This window comes from Phyllostomus hastatus, unplaced genomic scaffold (genome assembly GCF_019186645.2).
Source record: "Phyllostomus hastatus isolate PE091 unplaced genomic scaffold, TTU_PhHast_1.1 phas_scaffold_12, whole genome shotgun sequence".
NCBI lineage: Eukaryota > Metazoa > Chordata > Mammalia > Chiroptera > Phyllostomidae > Phyllostomus > Phyllostomus hastatus.
In genome coordinates this window covers 17,113,642-17,136,842 of record NW_025334007.1, presented here as the reverse complement: position 1 = coordinate 17,136,842, position 23,201 = coordinate 17,113,642, and the positions used below count along the sequence as shown (strand labels likewise).

General features: G+C 46.8%; 2 protein-coding genes and 1 pseudogene across 2 annotated transcripts in view; 1 reads left to right on the top strand and 2 right to left on the bottom strand.

The window, feature by feature from the left end:
* Window positions 1-1,529: 1,529 nt before the first annotated feature.
* On the bottom strand, window positions 1,530-1,995 carry LOC123829971 (annotated as a pseudogene).
* Window positions 1,996-4,249: 2,254 nt separating this feature from the next.
* LOC123829970 (60S ribosomal protein L39-like) lies at window positions 4,250-5,910 on the bottom strand. Its single transcript, XM_045855871.1, has 2 exons — window positions 5,815-5,910; window positions 4,250-4,417 (listed from the first exon to the last, which is right to left on the bottom strand). Exons 1-2 carry the CDS (start codon window positions 5,908-5,910, stop codon window positions 4,250-4,252), a joined length of 264 nt encoding a protein of 87 aa, XP_045711827.1.
* A 561-nt stretch (window positions 5,911-6,471) lies between these two features.
* PRPS2 (phosphoribosyl pyrophosphate synthetase 2) overlaps window positions 6,472-23,201 on the top strand; it is a 30,426-nt gene continuing 13,696 nt past the window's right edge. The window contains exons 1-4 of the mRNA XM_045856120.1: window positions 6,472-6,690; window positions 13,149-13,332; window positions 22,525-22,623; window positions 23,027-23,151. Coding sequence (XP_045712076.1) covers window positions 6,569-6,690; window positions 13,149-13,332; window positions 22,525-22,623; window positions 23,027-23,151 — 530 coding nt within the window. The 5' untranslated portion in view covers window positions 6,472-6,568. The remainder of the gene's footprint in view (window positions 6,691-13,148; window positions 13,333-22,524; window positions 22,624-23,026; window positions 23,152-23,201) is intronic.

Genomic DNA, 23,201 nt, shown 5'->3' with positions numbered 1-23,201 from the left:
ATCGAATTTCCAGGACTGACTTACGCGTTGCACATAAAAGAGACATTGACCTGGGCAGGATCAGGATCTAGGTGATTGATTACCCAAGAAATCAGTTAATTCCCCCTTCACCTTGCCTCGCGAGGAAATTTGCTCTTTAATGACCAAGTTGCATGGAAAGGAGTTAGTTTCATATCCATCTTCCCTGGAGTCCAGGGAAGTTTACTTTTGTTCCTGTTTTTGTTCGGCTTTTCCTTTTAGTGAGTATCGTTATGGATTTACGGATTTTTATACAGTTGCTACACTTTTTCAGACAATTATCACTCCATGAATTGTTGATGTTCACGCTGTCCTATTTTTTTTGATAAGTAGTGGCTGCTTTAAGCTGGCTGCTGTATTCTCCCTGTGCACTCCGCCCTTCCTTTGATACAGCCAAGGTGCTAGATGTCCTTGTTCTCCTTGCTCCTTCCCACCCCAGACCTTGGATCTCCCACACGGCCAAGGAGCCCAGAATACTTTCAGTGGGAGGTGGCGTTCACACAACAAACTCTTTACTTGGCGAACAGGCGATTAAAAGAAAGAAAATGAAACTTTTCTTCTGATTCCCAGTACAAATTGTATTTTAGAGTAACCAAGTAGTTGCAGAAGATGAAGGGATGTTCTTTACTGGAGAATTCGGCTACTATTTGTAGACAGGAAGGATGATAGAACTAGAAAATTAGCATTTGCAAGGGCAGGAGACATTCTTAGAATAGAGGAATCAGACCATCACCACCTTAGATCAATGAGCGCTCTCAATATCATGAACAGCAGGAAACCCTGACATGTTAATATCTTAGATGTGATCATGATATTGGATCCATGAAGAACAATGTCCTCACTTTTTGTTAAAACAGCTCTTTTGGGGGATATAATTCACATACCATTCAATTCAGCCATTTACAGTGTAAAATTCAACGGCTTTTACTATATCCAGAGCTGTGCGCCTTCCTCCACAATTAATTTTGGAACATTTTCATTAACTCCCAAAGAAACCCCATACCCTTTAGCCTTTGCCCACTCGTCCCTCCATCCTCCCATCCCCCAGCCCCAGGCAACCACTAATTTACTTTCTGTCTATAGATTTGCCCCCTTCTGAGCATATTGGAGTCATGCAGTATGTGGTCCTTTGTGACTGGCTCCTTTCACTTAGCATACTGTTTTCAGGGTTCATCCACATGAATGATATCCCGTTGTATGCATAGACCCCATTTTATTTATCCGTCCATCGGTTTTGGACATCGGGGTTGTTTACGTCTTTTGACTGTTGTGCACAGAGTGCCACTGTGAACATTTATGCAAACTATTCATCTGAGTACCTGTTTTCAGTTCTTTCCTCTCTACACCTAGGAGTGCAATTGCTGGGTCATATGCTAATTCTATGTTTAACTGTTTGTTTGTTTGTTTGTTTGACCCTGCCTGAGGTTTATTTGCACAAACACCACAGGAGGACCCCAGCCCCAGGGGCACACCAGTGCTTCTGTCCTCACATCAGCAGACAGAGGCCTCTACTACAGAGCCTTCACAGGGGCCTGAGCACCTTTGGGAGCCTGAAACTGACCCTGAGCCGCAGCCGCATTTGCAGCCTGGGGCTTGGTTTGGGCCATGGCCTTGACCTTTGGCTGGCAGAGATGGAGACCCTTGGCAATGTAGGCACGAGCAAGCCTGTTTCCCCAGCTTGGGGTGAGCAATGTAAGCAAGTTGACTAAGCTTGCGGCTGCCGCCCTTTGGGATCTTGGGCTTGACCTCCTTGGACTTGACCAGGGCCTTGATAACCTCAGCACATGCTCTCATGGCCTTGGCGTTGTTGGCCTGCATCTTCTTTGGGCCCTTCTTGTTGTGTTTCTTGGCAAAGCACACGTTCCTCAGGAACCTGGGGTCTACCCCCTTGAGAGATTCATATCTTTGGGATTGGGGCTTCTTGATGCCATTTCTGTGCTGTTTAACTCTTTGAGGAACCGCCAGACTGTTTTCCATAGCAGCTGCACCGTTTTACATTCCCACCAGCAGTCTGTGAAGGTTCCAATTTCTCTACATTCTCACCAACGTTTGTTGTTATGTCTCTTTAATGTTAGCCATCCAAGTGAGTGTGAAGTGGTATCTCCTTGTGGTTTTCATTTGCCTTTCCCTGATGACTAATGATACTGATCATCTCATCATGTGTTTATTAGCCATTTGGGTATCTTCTTTGGAGAAATCTCTATTCAGGTTCTTTGCCCATTGTTTTTTTCATTTTTAATAGAATTTATTTTTCTAGAGCTGTTTTGGGTTCTCAGCAAAGCTGAGTAGAATGTACAGAGTGTTCCCACAGACTCCCCTGCCTCCACACAGCCTTCCCCATTATCAACATCCTGTACCAGTGAGGATACATTTGTTACCACTGATGAACCAAGACTGACACATCATATTGATCTAAGTGCATAGTTTACATCAGGATTCATTCTTGCTGTTGTACATTCCATGGGTTTGGACAAATGTATAACGACACGTATCCACCATTATGGCATCATAAAGACAAACCCTCTGCGCTCCTCTCTTCATCCTTCCTTTCTCACAACCCCTGGTAACCATTCATCTTTTTACTGTCTCAGTAGTTTTGCCTTTCCCAGAAGTCAGAGGGCTGGAGTCATACACTATGTAGCCTTTTCATATTGGTGTATTTCACTTTGTAAGGTGCATTTGAGGTGCCTGTGTGCATTTTCATGGCTCTATAGTTCATTTCTTTTTAGCACTGAAAACTATTCCATTGTCTGGATGGACCACAGTTTATCCATTCACCTACTGAAGGACATCTTGGTTGCTTCCAAATTTTGGCAATTATGAAGAAAGGTGCCATAAACATCTACATGCCCCTTGCCCATTTAAAAATTCTCTCTCCTCCTATGGCTGGCATAGCTCAGTGGATTGAGTGCGGGCTGTGAACCAAAGCATCGCAGGTTTGATTCAGTCAGGGCACATGCCTGGGTTGCAGGCCACGGTCCCCAGCAACCACACATTAATGTTTCTCTCTCTCTCTCTCTCTCTCTCTCTCTCTCTCTCTCTCTCTCTCCCCCCTTCCCTTCCCTCTCTAAAAATAAATAAATGAAATCTTTAAAAAAACTGGCAACCTTTAAAAAAAATTCTCTCTCTCCCTCGTTCTTGAGTTGTGGTCACTCTTATACATTCTAAATACAGGTCCCTCATCAGTATATGAATTGCAAAGATTTTCTCCCATGCTTTGCATTGTCATTGGTATCTTTTGAAACACATAATTTTTTAATTTTGACGTTCAGTGGATTTTTGTTGTTGCTGCTTGTGCTTTTGGTGCCATATTAAAGAAATCATTGTCTAATTCAAGGTCATGAAGATTTATACCTATATTTTCTTTTGAGAGTTTTTTGTTTTAGCTCTTACATTAAGGTCTTTGGCCCACTTTGAATTAATTTTTGCATATGGTGTGATGACATTATTTTTATAGATGCAGACTAAAGAATTTAGGTGTGACTATACATTGACTATAATTTGAAATACTTCAGAAAAAAATAGAAGAATCAAATATGGCAAAAGTTTGACAGCTGCTAAGTCTAAGGTGATGGGTTTATGGTTGTTGCTCTTTACACTCTCTGTATTTTTTTAAATATCCAGTAAATGTTAATTTAAATATCAAAATATCCATTTGCTTTTCCCAACCATTTAAAAATGCAGAAATTTAGTTCACAGGCTGTACAAAGACAGGCAGCAGACCGGTTTGTCCACCTCTGGTTCAGATGATTCCTATTCATATTGAGGAAGAGCCCATAAAGATGTTATTTATTTTCAGAAGAATGTGTTACCCTCAGGCATGAGGATGACACAAAGCATTTCCCAGAAGAGGAGGTATAAAAGCCACTAGCTGTGTGGAACTATATAATTACAATTAAATACAATTGTAAAAAGTCCGTTCCTTACACTGGCCATAATGAAGTACTTCATAGCTAGAGAACATTTGTGTCACTGAATACTCACAGATCAGAATACAATAGCAGTTTAAATGGCCTCACGTTTATTAATGAACCAACTGCACAAAACAAATCAGCAGAGAAAAATCATGTTTTCTGATAAGCTCCCAGTGAAAACTGTGCAGAGAGTAGTGATCTTTTCAGCGATTTGAAGAGGCAGACAACCTGGACAGAGCGTAAATATGTGAGCCACCTCTTACATGCCCTTCCCTAGGGAACCAGGTTGGTTCTTGTCCAATGTCACGTGTGTTTCCCTACAAACCCTGTTTGGTTCTTCTCCAATGTCTCTTCTTGGAGCTGGACCTGATTTTATTACCAGTTTTCATCCAAATCCACCGGAGAAGGGCCCAACTCTGCCTTTGCTTCTTGGCCAGGAACCTCTTGATCCTGAAAGTCTTGTGAGAAGATGTGACGAAGAAGAGTCAACCACATAGACCATGATGGCAGAGAGAGAGGGGAGGAAGCAGTCTCTTCGATATATATTTTTTTATTCCTTTTTTAAAAATATTTTATTTATTTATTTTTTTAGAGAGGGAAGGGAGGGAGAAAGAGAGAGAGAGAGAGAAACATCAACGTGCGGTTGCTGGGGGTCATGGCCTGCAACCCAGGCATGTACCCTGACTGGGAATTGAACCTGCGACACTTTGGTTCGCAGCCTGTGCTCAATCCACTGAGCTACACCAGCCAGATATTTTTTTTTATTCTTTAAATAACAGAAAGTACAAGGAAAAACTCAAAATAAAAATTACAAAAAGACTTGATTTGTGAGTGAAAATGTAATAGAATAAATTTTCATTCATTTTAACTTATATTTTAAATTATTTATGAACTTTAGCATTTTATTTATTTATTTATAGATTTTTTTAAAATTTATTTATTTTTAGAGAGGGAAGGGAGGGAGAAAGAGAGAGAGAGAGAGAGAAACATCAATGTGCGGTTGCTGGGGGTCATGGCCTGCAACCTAGGCATGTGCCCTGACTGGGAATCGAACCTGTGATGCTTTGGTTTGCAGCCCACACTCAATCCACTGAGCTATGCCAGCCAGGGCTATTTATTTATTTAATCCTCACCCAAGGATATGTTTATTGATTTGAGAGACAGAGAGAGAGAAACGTTGATCAGCTGCCTCTCGTAGGCACTGCCACCAAGGATGGAAACCACAACCCAGGTATGTGCCCTGACCAAGGATGGAATCCGGGACTTTTTGATGTATGGGACTACACCCAACCAACTGAGCTACCCAGCCTGGGCTAAACTTTAGCATTTTATAATTTGGTGTAAAAAATTAGTTGTCACATTGCTAATATAACACACGACAGAATGGATGAATCAAGGTGTCTTGGCACTGCTCTTAGGGACCAGTGTTCTAGAGCTTCTTCCTATAATATGGCAACTCCTAGGGACAGGTGGCTGTTGAGCACTTGAAATATGGGGAGTCCCAGTTGAGATGTGCTGAGGGTGTAAAGTATACATTGGCAAATTTTGATTTGGGACTGGATGGTAAATAATTTAGGCTTTGTGGGCCAAGAGGCAAAAGGGAGAGGGAAATATATTGGTACTTATATAATGACAGAAAACAAATGTTCACAATGTTTTTATTGACGAAATCCCAAATATAGTAATAGTTGAGTACAGTTTTTTTTTTTTTTTGCAGTGCACACCTATGAGAGGAAACGAGTTCTTTCTACAGGGGGATATTTGTCTTCATTGGAGTGCAAAGGTAGTGTAGCTATTATCATATGGATTGCAAAAGATCCCGTGTGAAAACAACGGCTCTCAGGGACAAAGAGGCAGCGCTGTGCCTGTGGCCTTGGGCCACCGTGTGCAGACCCTTGTAGTTGGACACCAGTCGTGTGCAACGAGTTTGGGGGGATTCCGGGTTGAGGGAGTCACTCTGGTTGCGAGACTCGTGCATCGCCTCTTGCAGCACTCTCCCTAAGTGCCCAGTTCATCTGGTTCATTAGCTTTCCCCCACGAAGCAAGATTTGCGGCCTGGAGGGGTCCGAGGGAGGAGACACCTTAAGGTTTCAGGACTACCCAGGGATTCCAACCCTACCGCCCTGGGGCTGTGGTCGGCCGCATCCTCCCAGCACCCTGCGGATCTCCCTCCGCCGCTGCTCCCCCACCCCCTCCAAGGGCGCTACTCCCCCACCGCCTCCTAGGGCGCTTCTCCCCCACCCCTTCCAAGGGCGCTTCTCCCCCACCCCCTCTAGGGAGCTGCTCCCCCACCCCCTCCAAGGGCGCTGCTCCTCCACATTCGCAGGTTGCTCCTCCCCCTTCGCAGGTTGCTCCTCCCCCTTCGCAGGCTGCTCCTCCCCATTCGCAGGCTGCTCCTCCCCCTTCGCAGGCAGCTCCTCCCCACCACTAGAGCTCCACCAGCGGGTCCAGCCGCTGCGCTTTCTAGTTCCTCCCCCGGCCCCGCCCCCCGAAGCCCCGCCCCCCGCAGCTCCGCCTCCCACAGCTACTCTTCGCCGGTTCCTCAGTCCGCCCGGCAGCCGCGCTTTCCCGCTCGAGCAGCCGCTACTAGTGTCACCGCTGCCTCCGCCTCGGTCGCGCACCCGTCGAGTCTCAAGATGACCAACATCGTGCTGTTCAGCGGCAGCTCGCACCAGGACCTGTCCCAGCGTGTGGCCGACCGGCTCGGCCTGGAGCTGGGCAAGGTGATCACCAAGAAGTTCAGCAACCAGGAGACCAGGTGGGGACCCCGCCGGGCCGGGGAGGGCGCCGGGAGCTGGGCTGCGAGGCCGGGCAGGGCGCTCCCCCTTCCGGGGCGGGCCAGCCACGACGCGGCCTCCGCGCCACCGTCGCGGCGCCCCGGAAAGCCTAGGAGGGCGGCCCCAGCCCGGAAGGGCAACCTGGGGGGCGGTCACAGCGCCTCGGAGCGCGGGGGGCACAGCGGGCGGGAACCGCCGGGGTGCGGGACGGGCGGGCCTGGCCGCCCTGGGTGCGCTCGCCCCGGTTTCGTATCCCTCCCGGGCCGATCCCAAACCCCGCGTGCTCGGGAAGGTTCCGCCCACGCCGCCGCCACCCCTCGGTGTGGGGAGCAGCGTGGGGTAAAAGCCACCAGGTGACTGGTCTGAGAAGCCGGGGCACAACCCTTCGCGTTCACCGGCGGGTGTGGTGGTGCCCAGGGTTTAAAGACCGTGGGAACTCCGGGGGCGCACGTGTTGGGCTGCCTTACGTTTCCTCTAATTTCTCTGCCTCCGAAAATGATACACTTGCAGCTCCTTCGCAGTTCTGGGACTTGGCGGGGTCCAGGAGCCAGGTCGTGGCTAGAGTGGAAGCGCCACGCGTGTCTCAGGCCCACAACGAGCGCCCGCCTCTGCTCATTGAAGGCAGGTGGCGGCCCCTTTCTCCACCGGCCTGAGTCTTCAAAGCTTTTGAACTGCGGTCATTTCACGTTGGTGTCAGTTTCAAGTTGGTGTCGTTTCTCCCCGCTCTCCCTGTACATATCTAGCGCTGCACACGCTTGCTGATCATTTTTTTTCTCTCCGGCCAAGACCCACTTCAACCTTTTCAACAAGTGGTGCCGGAACAATGGGTGCCACCTGCACAACAAACAAACGAAATCCTCCGTCCGTAGTTCCCTCCATTGGAAAAAATTCGGCTTGAAATAGATCGTGTAGACCTCAATATAAAGCCAGAACTCAACATTTCTAGATGAAAACATAAAGGGAAAAGCTTGATGACCTTGGGTTAGGCAGAACATTTCTTAGATTCTGAGGTGTTATGTTACTCCTTATGGGGAAGGTGGTGGTCGTTGTCAGCTTTTTAGGAGAGGTCAATCCCTTCTTCCCTGTGGGAAATCATAATTACAGGGCCCTGATGATAATATAAGTGAAGAAACATTTGTGACTGAGTAGCAGGTGGTATTAATGCTCACAGTCCTTCAACTAAAGAAGGCCTCTTTGCATAGTTTTATCCAAAAGACCTGTGGGGTGGCAGGGGCTCAGGAAAAAGAGTATAGCTACGTTGGAACCCTGCAATATTTTGCCAGCCCTACAGAAGTTTCAGTCGTGTTCAGATCACGAGGAGAATGGGATAATAGTTGTTCAGGGGGTGGTATCATAGAAGTGAAGGAGAAATTTCTGGATAAAGTGCATTTTGAAAGCAACTATGTCACTCTTTAGTGTTATCTCGTGTAGCCCAACCCTTGGCTGGTAAAGAATGTGGTTAATACAGATGAGAGGTCCATTGTGAAGTCAGAGTTTCATGTCTGTTGGGTCAAACTCACTCAGACAATGAAGTAGGAAAGCAGACTCAATTTTTTTTGGTTTTGAGTGTTTAATAACTACCACTTGCTGAATTAGAAATCATGAGGTCTCAAAAAACATTCCACATAAAGTCTTAGAATTGCTTATATAGTTGCATTCTTTGTTTTGAATATCTAAAAGGTTAACTTCTTTACTTTGCTGTGAACTGTGTAGGTCCAGAGGCTGATTTTTATCAATATTCCTCTGTGTACCAGGGACTGTGCTAGCCATCCACTTTATACGGTGTGCCCCTAAGACCGGAAACGGAAGGGCGAAAGGAAGAGAGTACGGATTCAGTTCCTGTAAGGGGGCCCTCCGTGAATCTCTTACAGACAGCCGGGACTGGAAATCTTGTTTGCTGTCTCCTGGTCATCGCTGCTCCCAGTCCCAAGTTTTCAAACACTACAGAACTGGACCACAGCTTCCTGATTTTACCTTCCCATCTCTAAAGCATTTCACATTTGAAGCAGATGCCTGCCCCAGCGTTTACTATAGCCACCATAATGCCATGATGACGCCCTAGGACAACACCGAGGATGGTGTCTGAACGTCTGTTGTGACGTTTTATCCCGATCAGTTAACCTGCCCACGGAGTTCTTAGCTGTGTTGTAAGACCCAAAGCTCTGGTTATCTCTTGTTGGGTAACATATCACCCCCAGAACTTCATGGCTTAAGACAATAATTGTTTATTTGACTCTCACATCTGCAGTTTGCGCAGGGTGCAGGAAGGAAGGCTTGTTTCTGCCCCATCTGGTGGCATCTAGGACAATAAACTGGCACCTGAGGATCCTCTTCTAAGATGGCTTACTCACGTGGCTGGTTAAGTTGGTACGAGCGTGTGCCTGGGAGGTTGGTTAGCAACCTCAGTACCTCTCCCCCCTGGGCTGCTTGAGCCTCCTCACCTGGAAGCCAGGTGGCAAGCATGAGTATTCCAATAGACAGGATGTGGGAGCTACCAGTCTGTTAAGGCCTGACCATCATCACTTCTGTCACTTTCTACTGTCAGGCAGAGTCCTCCCAGATCTGAGAGGAATCTTCTTTTTTTTTTTAAGATTTTATTTATTTATGTTTAGAGAGGGAAGGGAGGGAGAAAGAGAGAGAGAAACATCCTTGTGCGGTTGCTGGGGGCCGTGGCCTGTAACCCAGGCATGTGCCCTGACTGGGAATCGAACCTGCGGTGCTCTGGTTTGCAGCCCACGCTCAATCCACTGAGCTACACCAGCCAGGGCTGAGAGGAATCTTCTTGATGGGGAAAGTGTTAGGCGGAGGCCATCTTTGAATGACCACATCCATTCATTGTTGACTCAGACAAACTCACCAGCCTTCTTATTTAGGGATCAGTCAAGATCCTTTGTCTGAAGAGCCACATGGATGCTGCCTTCTGCCCACAGTTTTTTCAAAGTCCTAGAATAAAGATCCTAGAATAAAGATCAGCCGTGATCCTTTTTAGGAGAAGCAGGAATAGCTTTGGGAAAAAGTTGCCATGGTAATAGGATTCTCTGTCCTCCCCTGGACTTCTAGTCATATGGGGATTGGGGTTCCTCGGGAAAACTAGGCCAAAGAGGCTGAAGTTCGGTGATAAACAGTTATCACACCAGGAATTGGCAAACTTTATGTCCAGATAGTGAATAGTTTAGGGTTTGCTGGCCCTGTCGTCTCCCTAGCACCGTACCGTTCTGTAGGCTGGAAGTGCAGCATGGGTCCCTGCATTCTTCCTGGAGGTGCTGGGGGTGGGGGGAATCCATTCCCTGGCCTTTCCCAGCTTTTAGAAGCTGCCCGCAGTCGTTGACTCTCGGCCCCTTCTTCCATCTTTAAAGCCGGCAGTGAAGTATCTCTCTGACCCCACTTTAGTCTTCACATCTTTCTGTGACCTCTCCTGTCTCCCTCTTCCATTTGTACGGACCCCATGATGGCATTGGTCAACTAGAACAATCCAGAATAGTCTCCGTATTTTAAGGTCAGCTGATTCCAGCTGCCCTTCATTCCAGCTGCCACCTTGCCATGCAAACCGACAGATTTCAAAGGTTCAGCAGATGACAGAAATGTCGCTAAATAGGCCATCGTTCTGCCTACCCGTCATTCTCAGCCCGGGGGCTGCAGATGGCTGGCCCGTGACGCTATGTAGCGCCGTGACTTCCAAATTGACTTCATCCCAGGGGTGACGCGATGTTCACAAGGGAATTCCATTTTGCTCCTTCACCCTCGAAGACAGGAGGCAGTGCATAGAGTTCCATCTGTCCCTCTCATCCTGACAGGTTGGCACTGAACTGTTTTTCTCCCTAGTTGAGCACCTGCAAGAACAGGACCCACGTGCTCTTACCAAAACTCACTTCCAGGTCGTGTCAACTTGGAAAACTTCACGTTTGTCTTCTCATCTACCTGAGGCTGGGTAGAAGCTTCTCTTGATTCAGATAGGCTCCTATATGGTCTCTCGAATGTCCCTTGTGTTTACATTTTCTTTAGAAATGGGCTCTTTTCATAATAACATTGAGTATACATGGCTTCTGGTAGCAGGAGGCCGGATAAAAGTAAATACATGCCTCACTTGCGATTTTAAAATAAGATTCAATGGCTTTGTTTTTGGGGTGTGCCTTTTATTTACAGTCACTTCTGCAAGGTGGCAAGTGCATTTTTTAAAATCATCACGCAATGCAAAATTGTACAGTAAAAACCACAGGGCTTATGAGAAGAATGGAGTTAGGGACACAATACTAAAAAACTTCCTTTGTGATTTTTTTTTAAAAAGATGGAAATATAATAAAAATGGTAAAATGCTTTTACACGTATTACATGTTCAAAAAACACATAAATGCTACAATAAACATGGTACTTTCTGGTGAAAAGGACCTGCAGGTTGCTTGCTAAAGTGGTTCTTGGAAGGGTTGGAGCTTGAGTTGTGAGGAGTTCAAAGGGGGGTGACCAGAAAGGCTGGGGAGCCCTGGCAGGTGGGGCTCAGTGGATTGAGCACCAGCCTGCAAACTGAAAGGTCACCTGTTCAATTCCCAGTCAGGGCACACACCTGGGTTGCCAGCCAGGTCCCCAGTAGGGGGTGCGTGAGAGGCAACCACACATTGCTGTTTCTCTCCCTCTCTCCCTCCCTTCCCCTCTCTAAAAATAAGTAAAATATAAAAAAAGAAAGGAAAAATGCTGGGCAAAGTTGTGACAGCAGATGTGGGTGGGTGTGGCTGTTGTGCTCCAGAGGGGGCTGTGTCTGCAGACTATTTCTTAGCGTCTCCACTTTATCTTCTGCATTCTCATGGGAAAGCAAATGCAGAATTCCTATTATGCTCAAATTGCTTCCAACATGCTCAGATTGTTTCTCATACATCAATGACCAGGGGAAATTTGGCCTTTTTGAAAACAAACGTTTAAGCAGAGCTGACACTGTCCTCGATTCTCAGCAACACCCGGAAGGACCAGCCTGAGCACGTGGCGCGAGTTAGCCCTGCTTCCGTGGAAAGGACGTGCCAGCCATGGGCAGGTTGGCTCTCAGGTTGAACATGCAGGCTTCCGTCCCCCAAATTCAGCAATTTCCCAGCATGCACTGTTGAGAGACTTTCAAAGCTCCTTATTTACTCTTCTCAGGAAGCTAGTGGAAGGTGCCAGTCAGCAAAACAAGGAAGTACACCAAGAAAGAGCACAGAAAGTGGGAAATGGTTTGGGGCAGAGGGAATCCCTGGGGGCAGCAGACGACGCCAAAAGGGCCCAGGTCAGACGGCCCTGGGCAAGTTGAGGCAGGGTGATGAGGTGGAGATAGCACTTGAGGTCTCTGACCTTGTGGGATTCTGTTAGCCACGTGTTTAGGCTGGATTTTGTATTCGGCACTTAGAAAACTTAGCAGATGAAAAGATGAATTTCCTCTAGGGAAAACAACCCCCCAAAACATTGTGCATAAAAGGGAAATACTATAAACTTTGCTTGAAGCTTACTAGATGGGCTCAACTCTGCTCAGCATTTCTACAGTAAAAATGTAGCACTCATATTTGGGTAGAATATTGATCGATATTGGGATGATGGCCCGGCGAGGTGGGGCGGGAGCTGCATACCAAGTGGGTGATGGGACAGAGAGGAAGTAGAGAAATAGAAAAATCCTTATTTTCATAGTGAGGAGTCTTATATGGTGGCTAGAGCAGGAAATCAAGAGGAAGCCATACAAACATTAGCTGGAGGCTTGAAGATAAATGTCAAAAAACCTTATCAAGTGTTGAAATTGGTCGCCTCTGGGCTGTTGGTTCTAAGCCTTACAGAATGATTTGACTTTTTAAAGCAATGTGCATATGTGACTTTCATAAACATAAATAATTAAATATCATATTTAGCAGGAAAGAGTTAACACAGCAGGACCAAGACAGATTTCTAAGAAGCACATAAGGTCGCCTCACACATGAGAAAGGCCTGCTTGGAAGGTGGCCCTCGCCTGGTCTCTAGGAACTTAGCTTCAGCTGAGGTTCCCTCCATTCGTTCCCTGATAGGAAGGGCTCACTGCGTGAACGGTGTGGTTAATGCCGAATGCCTGGGAATCTGGGATTTTGGTACGTGCCAGGCAGATGGTGCCTGCATGACCAGCCCCCCAATCAAACCCCGAGTCTCTTAATGAGCGTCCCTGGTACACAGCAAGCACTTCACATGTGTTATCACAGCTCATTGCTGGGGGACTTAAGCTCCGCCTGTGTGACTCCACTGGGGACGACCCTCAGGAGCTTGCACCTGGATCCGCCCTGCGCGCCTTTGCCCCCAGCTCATTGTGCTCCGTACCCTCTCGCTGTAATTAATACACCACACCCGTGAGTACACCTGTCTGCTCCATCCTGGCTAGGCATCAAACCTGGGGGGTCCTGGGGCCCCCACACAATAGAAATATGCTTGAGGATTCACGGCTGCCGTTTTTTTCTTCTCCAAGCGTGGAGATTGGTGAGAGCGTGCGAGGGGAAGATGTCTACATCATCCAGAGCGGCTGCGGCGAGATCAACGACAACCTGATGGAGCTGCTGATCATGATCAACGCCTGCAAGATCGCGTCGTCCTCCAGGGTGACCGCCGTGATCCCGTGTTTCCCGTACGCACGCCAGGATAAGAAGGACAAGGTAGGAAGGCCATGCGCTGTTGGAGGGCCCTGCTCTGGGTTCCTGTCACCTCTTCTTTGTTCTCACGGTACCTTAGGATATCTAGAAAGTGTTTGCCTTCTATTTGAATGATTGAGTAACCATGCTTTTTCACCTTGGCTTTTTCAAAGGGTTGTCTTTGAGCCAGCCATCATGTTCATATGGACAGACAGAGGACCAGTGAAAGCACAATATTTTTGCAGGTCTTAAAACACCATTGCCGCCCTGGCTGGCGTAGCTCAGTGGATTGAGTGCGGGCTGCGAACCAAAGCATCACAGGTTCGATTCCCAGTCAGGGCACATGCCTGGGTTGCAGGCCACGGCCCCCAGCAACTGCACATTGATGTTTCTCTCTCTCTCTCTCTCTCTCTCTCTCTCTCTCTCTCTCTCTCTCTCTCTCTCTCTCTCTCTCTCTCTTTCTCCCTCCCTTCCCTCTATAAAAATAAAATAAATTAAAATCTTAAAAAAAAACATTAAAAAAATACCATTGCCATCCCACAGAAGTGATTTTCCACCTTTTCTACCTCATGGTACACTTAAATTGTAAACTTGCTGCAACACACCAAAAAATACATTTTTGCTGAAAGAAAGGTAGAATTTTGGTTCATTCACAGCGGTGGCTGCTGTTGTGTTGGCCCTTGTCATTTTTTTTATTTGACAGACTAAGGGAAAAGCGGCCAGCGCCCCCTGACTGAATAGTCAGGTACTGCATGTTGTACAAATTCTGTGGCATGCCAGTTAAAAGTCGCTATTCCATAGGGATGAAATGGTTGGGCATCTTTGTGCTGGTGGATAAAACTAAGTACCCACTCACACTCACACCCACCCAGTGAGCACAAAAACCAGGGTGGGGGCGAGTGAGAAGCAGGTCACTGGGCTGTATCAGCGCCAGTATCCTGGCTGAGATACTGGACTATAGTTTTTCAAAATGTTATATACCATGAGGAGAAACTGGCTGAAGGATGAGCATCATTTCTTATCATTATCTCTTTTTAACCTTTCAAGAGAATGAAGCTAATGTCTATGAATGATTCTTTTAGTAACACTAGCTCAATAGGAGTGGCCTTGGGGAAAACCCAGACAAGTTGGAGTTGAGGGGAACTTTAAAGGGAATTGTATCAGTTTCCTAGGGTGGCGGTAATGAATTAGCACAAATTGGGTGGCTTAAATAAAAGAACAGAAATGTATTGTTAGTTTTCCCATTCTGGAGGCCAGAGGTCAGTGGGCAGAGCCTGCTCTGAGGATGTTAGTGGGGAGCCTTTCTTGCCTCTTGTGGTTTCCAATGGCTCCTGGCAATCCTTGGCTTCTAGAAGCATCACTCCCATCTCTGCCCCTGTCTCCGCGTGGCCTTCTCCCCTGTGTCTCTTCGCCTGTCTTAGAAATGGATGGTCGTCGGACGTACGGCCCACCCTAATCCAGACCGATCTCATCTTGCTCTTTCCCTTCGTTATCATCTGCAAAGACCCCATTTCCAAGTGAGGTCACATTTTGAGGTTCTGGGCGGACGGGAGCTGTGTGAGGTACCATTCAGCCCACCGCAGGGATCCACTCTTAAGCTGTTTTCTGCTCTACATCTTAGGAATGGCCGTTCCATCAGGTTCCACGTGAATCCTCCCAGTTCATAAGACACCCTGCTATTCTGTCATGCGGTGACTGATTGTGAGAAAGCTTTTCCCTGGCACACCTCCATTTATCTTCGTAGTTCATTTTGTGAAACAGCGCAAGTTTGTAGAACAGCCACAAGATCCCCTCGTGTGTGAAAACATTCCCTTTCCAAGTTTGAAGTCATATACCAAGGTGGTGTGGTTTCCAGAGCCCGTGCCAAACACAGCTTAGTTCATTGGTTCCTGAAATCTTTTTTAAACAATTTTATTTATTTATTTTTAGAGAGAGAGGGAGGGAGAGAGAGAGAGAAACATCAGTGTGTGGTTGCTGGGGGCCGTGGCCTGCAACCCAGGCATGTACCCTGACTGGGAATCGAACCTGTGACGCTTTGGTTTGCAGCCCACGCTCAATCCACTGAGCTACGCCAGCCAGGGCTATGTTCCTGAAATCTTGATCTCAGGAACACCGTTCTGCACTTGACATACGGTTTACAATATACAGATTAGAAGGGGTCAGCAACCTCTTTCTGTAAAAGGCTGTGTGGTGTCTGTGGCAACTACCTAGCTCTGGCTATGTATCAGACAGAGACAATAAGTAAATGACTGGCGTGGCTGAATTCCAACAAAACTTGTATTTACGGACACTGCAATATGAATTTCGTATAATGGTCACATGCCATTGAAGTGTTCTTCTTTTGATTTTATTCCAGCTCTGTGGTCATGTAAAAGCCATTATTAGCTCACTAGCAATACAAAGACAAGTGGCTGGCCTGATCTGACCCGTGGGCCGTAGGGTGCGGACCCACCCCGCATTACAGCATCCGTTGCTTGCGTGTGCATCCATCACGTCGTGACTTAGCTTTAGCTCAGGGCCACCAAAACGTTAGGTCACATCTGCTGCTGTGAAGCGTATGACCACCCACATGTTATTTATGGAGCTTCTCTTATTCTAAACTTGATTTGCAAGTTTTATGTGCATTTTTAGCTGCTAAATTTCAGTCTTTTACTTTGTCCCATCCGTGTGAACTGTTGTTTCAGCTGTTCCTCTTGTCTGTGTTTCCATGGCATGGGGTAGCATCTCGTCCTTGTCCTTGTCCTAAAGGAACTAATATTCTGCTGCTCCGTCTTCACCAGGTAGCAACAGGGTTAGGGAAATGTATATTCTGTTTATTCTGTAATTTGCAGTCAGGTTCTCCTTTCACTTCTAGTAGCTTTTGCATTTAGGGCGAAGATATTTGATCATCGTAACTTCTTCCGTAAATGATTCCTTTATCATTACAGGGCCCTTTCCCACTGAGATTTGTAAACTAACTTCTCCTATAACTGATAGAAATACTGAGACTCCCACATTCTTGGTTTGCAAGTATCTGATTTGCCACTGTTTCCAAGGTTTTGTGTTTTCAAGCTTTGTTTCTTAATGCATTCGTAGTGCATTCTTGGTTATTTAGAGGAGCCAGCACTGGCTGGTCTCCTGCCGCACAGGGGATGCGATGTGCTCGTGACCTCTGACCTCCAACGGCCAGCAGTGCCCCTTGCCCCTGTGCTGTCCAAAAGAGCCCCACAGAATTCTGAAAACCCCGGTGGGTTTAGCTGTTCCGTGGATCTGTGTCACCTGACTGGCGCTCTATTCTTTTTCCCGTCACAGGACGTGTAGACAGGTTTGCCATTTGGGGCCATCGCAAGCACGTGTTCCTTCCGTCCCCTCCACCCTTTCTTCACCACTGTGCTGTACTCACGTGTGTTTCACATTAGAGAAACTGATGAAGGAATCGTGGGGGGCCGTATGAATTGCCCGTTGCTACCACAATGCATTGCCACAAACTGGGCGGTTTGAGACAACAGAAGTATATTATTCCCTCGCACTGCTGAGGCCAGAAGCGGGAAATCAGGCTGGGGCGGCGCTCCGTCCACAGGCTCCGGGGGTGGGGGGGGCTCCTTCCTGGCCCGTTCCAGCTTCTCTGGCTTGAGGCCTCATCACTCCACCCTCTGCTTCCGTGTTCACATGGCCTTCTCTTGTCTCTGTCAGACCTCTCTCTCTCTTTTTTAAAAGATTTTACTTATTTTTAGAGAGGGAAGGGAGGGAGAGAGAGAAACATCATTGTGCGGTTGCTGGGGGCCGTGGCCTGCAACCCAGGCATGTGCCCTGACTGGGAATCGAACCTGTGACGCTTTGGTTCGCAGCCCGCGCTCCATCCACTGAGCTACGCCAGCCAGGGCTAGATCTCTCTCTTTAAGGGTACGCGTGGTAGCCTCCCGGCCCTGCAGGATAATTGCCCGATCTTAGAACTCTTCCTATAATCACATCTGCAGAGACCTTCTTTCCAAATAAGGGAACAGTTACCCAGGTTCCAGGGATGACGACCTCATGTTTCTGGGGCCACCGTTCAGCTCACACACTGCAGGGCCCGTTCAAGGAAGTCGTTAACGTGTTGATAAATGGCCATTTTAAAGATAATTCAAGCTTGAGGTAGTGGCGTTATTATATCATTTATCATCTAAGCCAGCGCATTTGAGAGCTGGAAAGGAGCTCCGTGAGTAATTACGCCAGGAAACAAGTGTCCACCCTGGCCTTCCCAGGTGTGTCTGACATATGGCCACCCTTTTCCAGGCGTCTGGCTTTGGGACTGCCCTTGGGGCTGGCCATGACGTATAGATTGTTCTGGCACTATTATTTCTGCCAAGTCCGTATAGTCAGTGTGCCTCGTATTAAAACAATTGCAGAGACAGTTCCATTCTTTCACCAAGCTGGTCAAAAGGGAAATCCTTCATGTTGGCTGGCATTTCAGGTATGGTGTGCCTTTGTATTTTGTTTTTTTTTAACTGGCTGCTAATAGCTGTTAATAATTGTTCTACCCATTTCCTAGGTCCAGTGGATTGCCTTTGTATTGGGAAACTGTATTGAAGTGGGGTAACAGGTAATTAATTGATCTGCTTCGGAGCCCCAAAAAAGCTGGAGCCTTTGAACCATATCCAAAGCTTGTTTCATCATTTCGGACCTCACTGGTCCCTTTTAAGCAAGTCCTGTACGTCTGCAAATTTTATTTTTGATTTTGTTTATGTGTGCAAGAGACCAGGGACGAGTTCTGACAGTGAAGGAAGGGGCTCATAAATCGGATGCTTCAGCACGATGCAACACTACCACGGGGAACGGTCACGCTGCAGTATCCACTGTAGAATTTGTGGTGCAGCATGGTCTGAGCTCTGGGGTGCCACCTTCGGAATTGGGCGGACTCGGGCCTGAATTTCAGTGCCATTATTTTCTGGGTTCATCCTTCATAAAAGTAGCTTAAACTCCTTGTGCCTTTAGCTTCCTCATCTGTAGATTCAGAATAATATTTGCTACTATTTATAAAGTGCTTAGTAGAATCCCCCCCACACACACACACACAAAAATGTGTCCTTTTTTTTTTAATCCTCACCTGAGAACATGCTCATTGATTCCAGAGTCAGGGGAAGTGGGGGCGGGGAGAGAGAGGGAGAGAAACATCGATGTGAGAGAGAAACACCAGTCAGGATGTTGATGCTCTTGTATGCTCCCAACTGGGGACCAAATCTGCAACCTGGCCACGTGCTCCAACTGGGAATCAAACCTGCAACCTCTCGGTCTAGGAGACGATGCTCCAACCAAATGAGCCACACTGGCCAGGGCCAGGTGTCAAGTTTTTTAGGCTTTGTGGACCACTGGGCAGAGACAAATGGCTCGGCTCCACCATTTTCACATGAAAGCAGCCATATATCATGTGTCAGTGAAGGGGCGTGGCTGTGTTCCTCTAAACCTTTATGGACGTAGCAATATGAATTTCATGTACTTTTCAAATGTCACAATATACTCTACTTGTTTGGATTATTTCTTAGCCACTTAAAAATGTAAATTCCATTCTTAACTCACAGGTTGTACAAAACCACACCACAGGCCAGGCCTGGCCCACAGAGCTCTGTTCGCTGATACCTACTCCAGGGGACACTCAGTAATTGCTAGTTTCTCTTCCCAGTAAACGCAGTATGACATGTTCCAGCCAGTGTGGTTCAGTTGGTTGGGCATCTTCTGGCAAATTGAAAGGCCACCGTTTTGATTTGTGGTCAGGGCACGTGCCTAGGTTGCAGGTTTGCTCCCTGGTTGGGGTGCGTGCGAGAGGCAGCGATCAAATGTTTCTCTCTCACATCAGTGTTTCTGTCCCTCTCTCTCTCCCTCCCTTCTCCTCTCTCTAAAATCAAAAATTTTAAAATAAATAGTAAATTTAAAAAGTAGTAGGACATGGGGGCAAGACTGCAAAGAATTACTTCGGAGGTGATAGAGGACTTGTAGCTTTTCCCCCAAACTATTTTCAAGGTTCCGTTCTCTTTTCAATGAAATTGTTTCTTTTTACTTCTTTTTTTTTAAAATATTTTATTTATTTATTTTTAGAGAGGGAAGGGGAGAGAGAGAGAGAGAGAGAGAGAGAGAGAGAGAGAGAGAGAGAGAGAGAGAGAGAGAGAGAACATCAACGTGTGGTTCCTGGGGGCCGTGGTCTGCAACCCAGGCATGTGCCCTGACTGGGAATCGAACCTGCAACACTTGGGTTTGCAGCCCACGCTCAATCCACTGAGCTATGCCAGCCAGGGCTTCTTTTTACTTCTTAACTGAAGAAAATTGAGGACCATTGTTTTGATTTGAATTTCTCCAATCTTGTCTATTTTTCAAGGTTGTCAAATGTATACTTTCAGCAGGGCGGCATCTGATACGCTGCTTGAGGCTTGAAATAGCCAGAAAGTCTTTATCACGGTTGGGCTGGCCCACGAAACCTTTGACCTTTATCCGTGTCTCATTAGGGTAGTTCAACGTTTTATTTTTGATTACTGTACTTTGACTCTACCTTTGTTGAAATGTCAGGCTCATTTTCCTTTTTATTGGCTGTGAAGTCAGCTAACTTGTAAATCATTTTTCATGCAAGATTCAGCTGGGCCTTGAGCCAAAGGATGAAACAGTGCTAAAACCAAATTTGTAAACAAGGTCCTGTGGTTTGGATCTCAGAAGGACAACGTGCTCGACATAGCGAGGGCAGGGACCAGAGGAATCTTCCTGCCGGCTAGAAACTTGTAGGGAGAGTCCCGAATTGACTAGTGTTGTGAGTCAGACTGTATTACAAAGAAGCTTCAGTAATCAATTGATTCTTTTAGCTATTCTGCAATTTTGGTAAACTAAGGAAGTCTCACAGTCCGTGAGGCTAATGATGAAGCCTTGGAAACTTGCTGTTAACAGAGATTCTATTAGGAGGTAATTATCAAAGATAAGCATCATATGCAAGGTACAGAGCTGTGTGCTGTAGATGACGTGGAAAGTCTCCAAACCCAGTTCTTTGTCCTTGAGGGTCTAGTTGTGAACCCTGACATCCATATATATAGATGTTGTCCTCCCATCAGTCTTTCAGCAGATGGTCCCAGATGGTGGGGAGGCCCAATGCTGCCAGTGCCATGTCCCCTTAGAAGGGACAGATCCTTTCTTTCTGGAGTTCTCAGAGTGCCTTCAAGTTTGGAGACCTGAACCGGCTATGGAGGATCAAACAAGTTGGCTGAGCAGAGACGGGGTGAAATGCAGGTGCGGTGGGCGTATGGCTGTGATGGCACTTGAAATGTCCCCCAGAAGAGACCGAGCAGGCCCAGGACAGACTTCAGGGAGGACCCTTGTGGCAGAGGGACATGTGCGGGAGGACCAGCTCTCAGTAGCAAGAGCTAGACTGGCCCACGGGCTTCTTATCCCAAAGGTAGCATGGAACAGAACAGGGGAGTGAACGGTGAAAATGTGCATGATCATAGGTAGTTAGTTGAGAAGGTTGAAAAATTTTTTTAAAATGAGAGAAATATTAGCCCTGGCTGGCGTAGTTCAGTGGATTGAGCGCAGGCTGCGAACCAAAGTGTCGCAGGTTCGATTCCCAGCCAGGGTACATGCCTGGGTTGCAGGCCATGACCTCCAGCAACCGCACATTGATGTTTCTCTCTCTCTCTATGTCCCTCCCTTCCCTCTCTAAAAATAACTAAAATAAAATCTTTTAAAAAAATGAGAGAAATATTTTTCCCATAATCTCACTATCTAGAAACATTGCCTATTAACATTTTGGGGCGTTCCCTCTAATTCTTTGCGTATTGAAAAGAAATTTGTGTGTGTGCGTGTATTTGCATATGTATATATATTACCTTAAAGTAATGTTTCCTTTTTTAAAAAAAAGAATGGTATGTTAGCATACAAATTACCTGTTAACGTCGTAATGTAATTCCTTTCTGTGTGTTTTTAGCTGAATATACTCTGTGTGTGTGTGTGTGTGTGTGTGTATTTAACAGGAATCATTGATTTTTACTATTGCAAATGAACTCTCTTTTCACCTTTATTGAGCTATAAATGGCATATAATGCTGTGGAAGTTTGAATAAAATGTTTTAACCTTATATTTCCTTTGTGGCTGGTATATAGGAATGCTATTGTTCACAGCAAATTGCTGAACTTCTTTCCTAGGTCTAATCATGTCTGCGTAGTCTCTTGGATGTTTTTCTTTTTGATGCAGACAGAGTTATTGTGCATAATTTGTGATGCGGAAGCTGCAGCTGTGGAGAAGTTAGGTCACTCGAAGGCAGTAAATCACAGCGCACCCACTTCTGTAAATAGGAAATTCTCCATCCCTGTAAGGTGTCCTTTCTTCGATCTGGTTTTTGTGTGATTTCTAACACTGAGCGTTGGCTCCCAGCTGCAGAGCGCAGCCTCCTGTTTAAACAGCCGGCCTTGGCTGGAGGTGGCCCTGCGTCCCCGCCCGGCGTTCACACTCTCCCCCGCAACACTGCCTGTGACCAAACTGGACTTCGTTCGTGCAGTTCCTGGGCGTGATCTCTCGGCCCGGGCCGTGTCACACGTGACGCTCTTTCTGGAGCACTGGTCTCCCTGCCTCTGGCAGCCTGCACAGCGGATTCCTCAGACGGCCTCTGCGCATGAGCCCCTTTAAACTTTGTGTCCTCCATGCTAGTGTCTATCTCAGTACCTCCTCTTCTACACGCTTGTCCTGATTTGAATTAGTCTGATCATGATATTACACGTAAATCGTTTGTTGGCTGCTTTGACATTTGTTCTCCATACCCAGTGTTGAGCCTTGTGATAGTATGTGTAAATAGGAAATATTTGGTGAACAAAATGAAATGAATACTTGTTGTTAAAACATGTAATTTATGCCCTGGCTGGCGTAGCTCAGTGGATTGAGCGCGGGCTGCGAACCAAAGCATCTCAGGTTCGATTCCCAGTCAGGGCACATGCCTGGGTTGCAGGCCATCACCCCCAGCAACCACACATTGATGTTTCTCTCTCTGTCTCTCTCTCTCTGTCTCTCTCTCTCTCCCTTCCTTCCCTCTCTAAAAATAAATAAATAAAATCTTTAAAAAAACATGTAATTTACTATTGCCAAATAGTGTAGAGTAATTAATTTTCTTTATTCACATGTTATAGATCAGCTGTGATTTATCTTTTTCATGTCAACCTCGGTGGGAGGAATCCGAAGGTACCTGTCTCTTCCCAGCTCTTTCCCTGTCATAAAATCCGTGTCTTTATATTTCAGAGTCGTGCTCCGATTTCTGCAAAACTCGTGGCCAATATGCTCTCGGTCGCCGGGGCAGATCACATCATCACCATGGACCTGCATGCCTCTCAGATCCAGGTTCTGGCCCTTTCTTTCTTGCCCTCGGTTGTGATTGGGGGCTCCGTGCAGGCGCTTAAATCCTGCTCGTTGTGAAGTGACATACTTTTCGAAGGAGGAGGTAACGTGACTTGGGGTTGGTTCTTCCCCTTGACTGAACTTGGAAATGCAATGTCACGTTGATATCGCCCGTCTCCGCCACCCCCTTGTCTCTAGTCAGTTTTGGGGGGTGGGAATATCATCCGGGCAGTCCCCACCAATAAGAGATGGAACTAAAATATTTTGATTTAATTCTGTTAAAACTAAGGAAAGGGAATCTGTTGAAAAGGCTTCCTTTGAATAAAAAAAAAAACCCTCAAGTTTTATGTAACGAAAGATCATCTTTTCCAAAGCCCTGCCGTGTGACGCTCACTTCTCTCCACAGGGCTTCTTTGACATCCCTGTGGATAATTTGTACGCGGAGCCCGCGGTCCTGCAGTGGATTCGCGAGAACATCACCGATTGGAGGAACTGTATCATCGTTTCCCCGGACGCGGGTGGAGCCAAAAGGTAGGCACTGGCGACACCGGGCATGCTTCTGCATTTGCTGATCGCTTTGG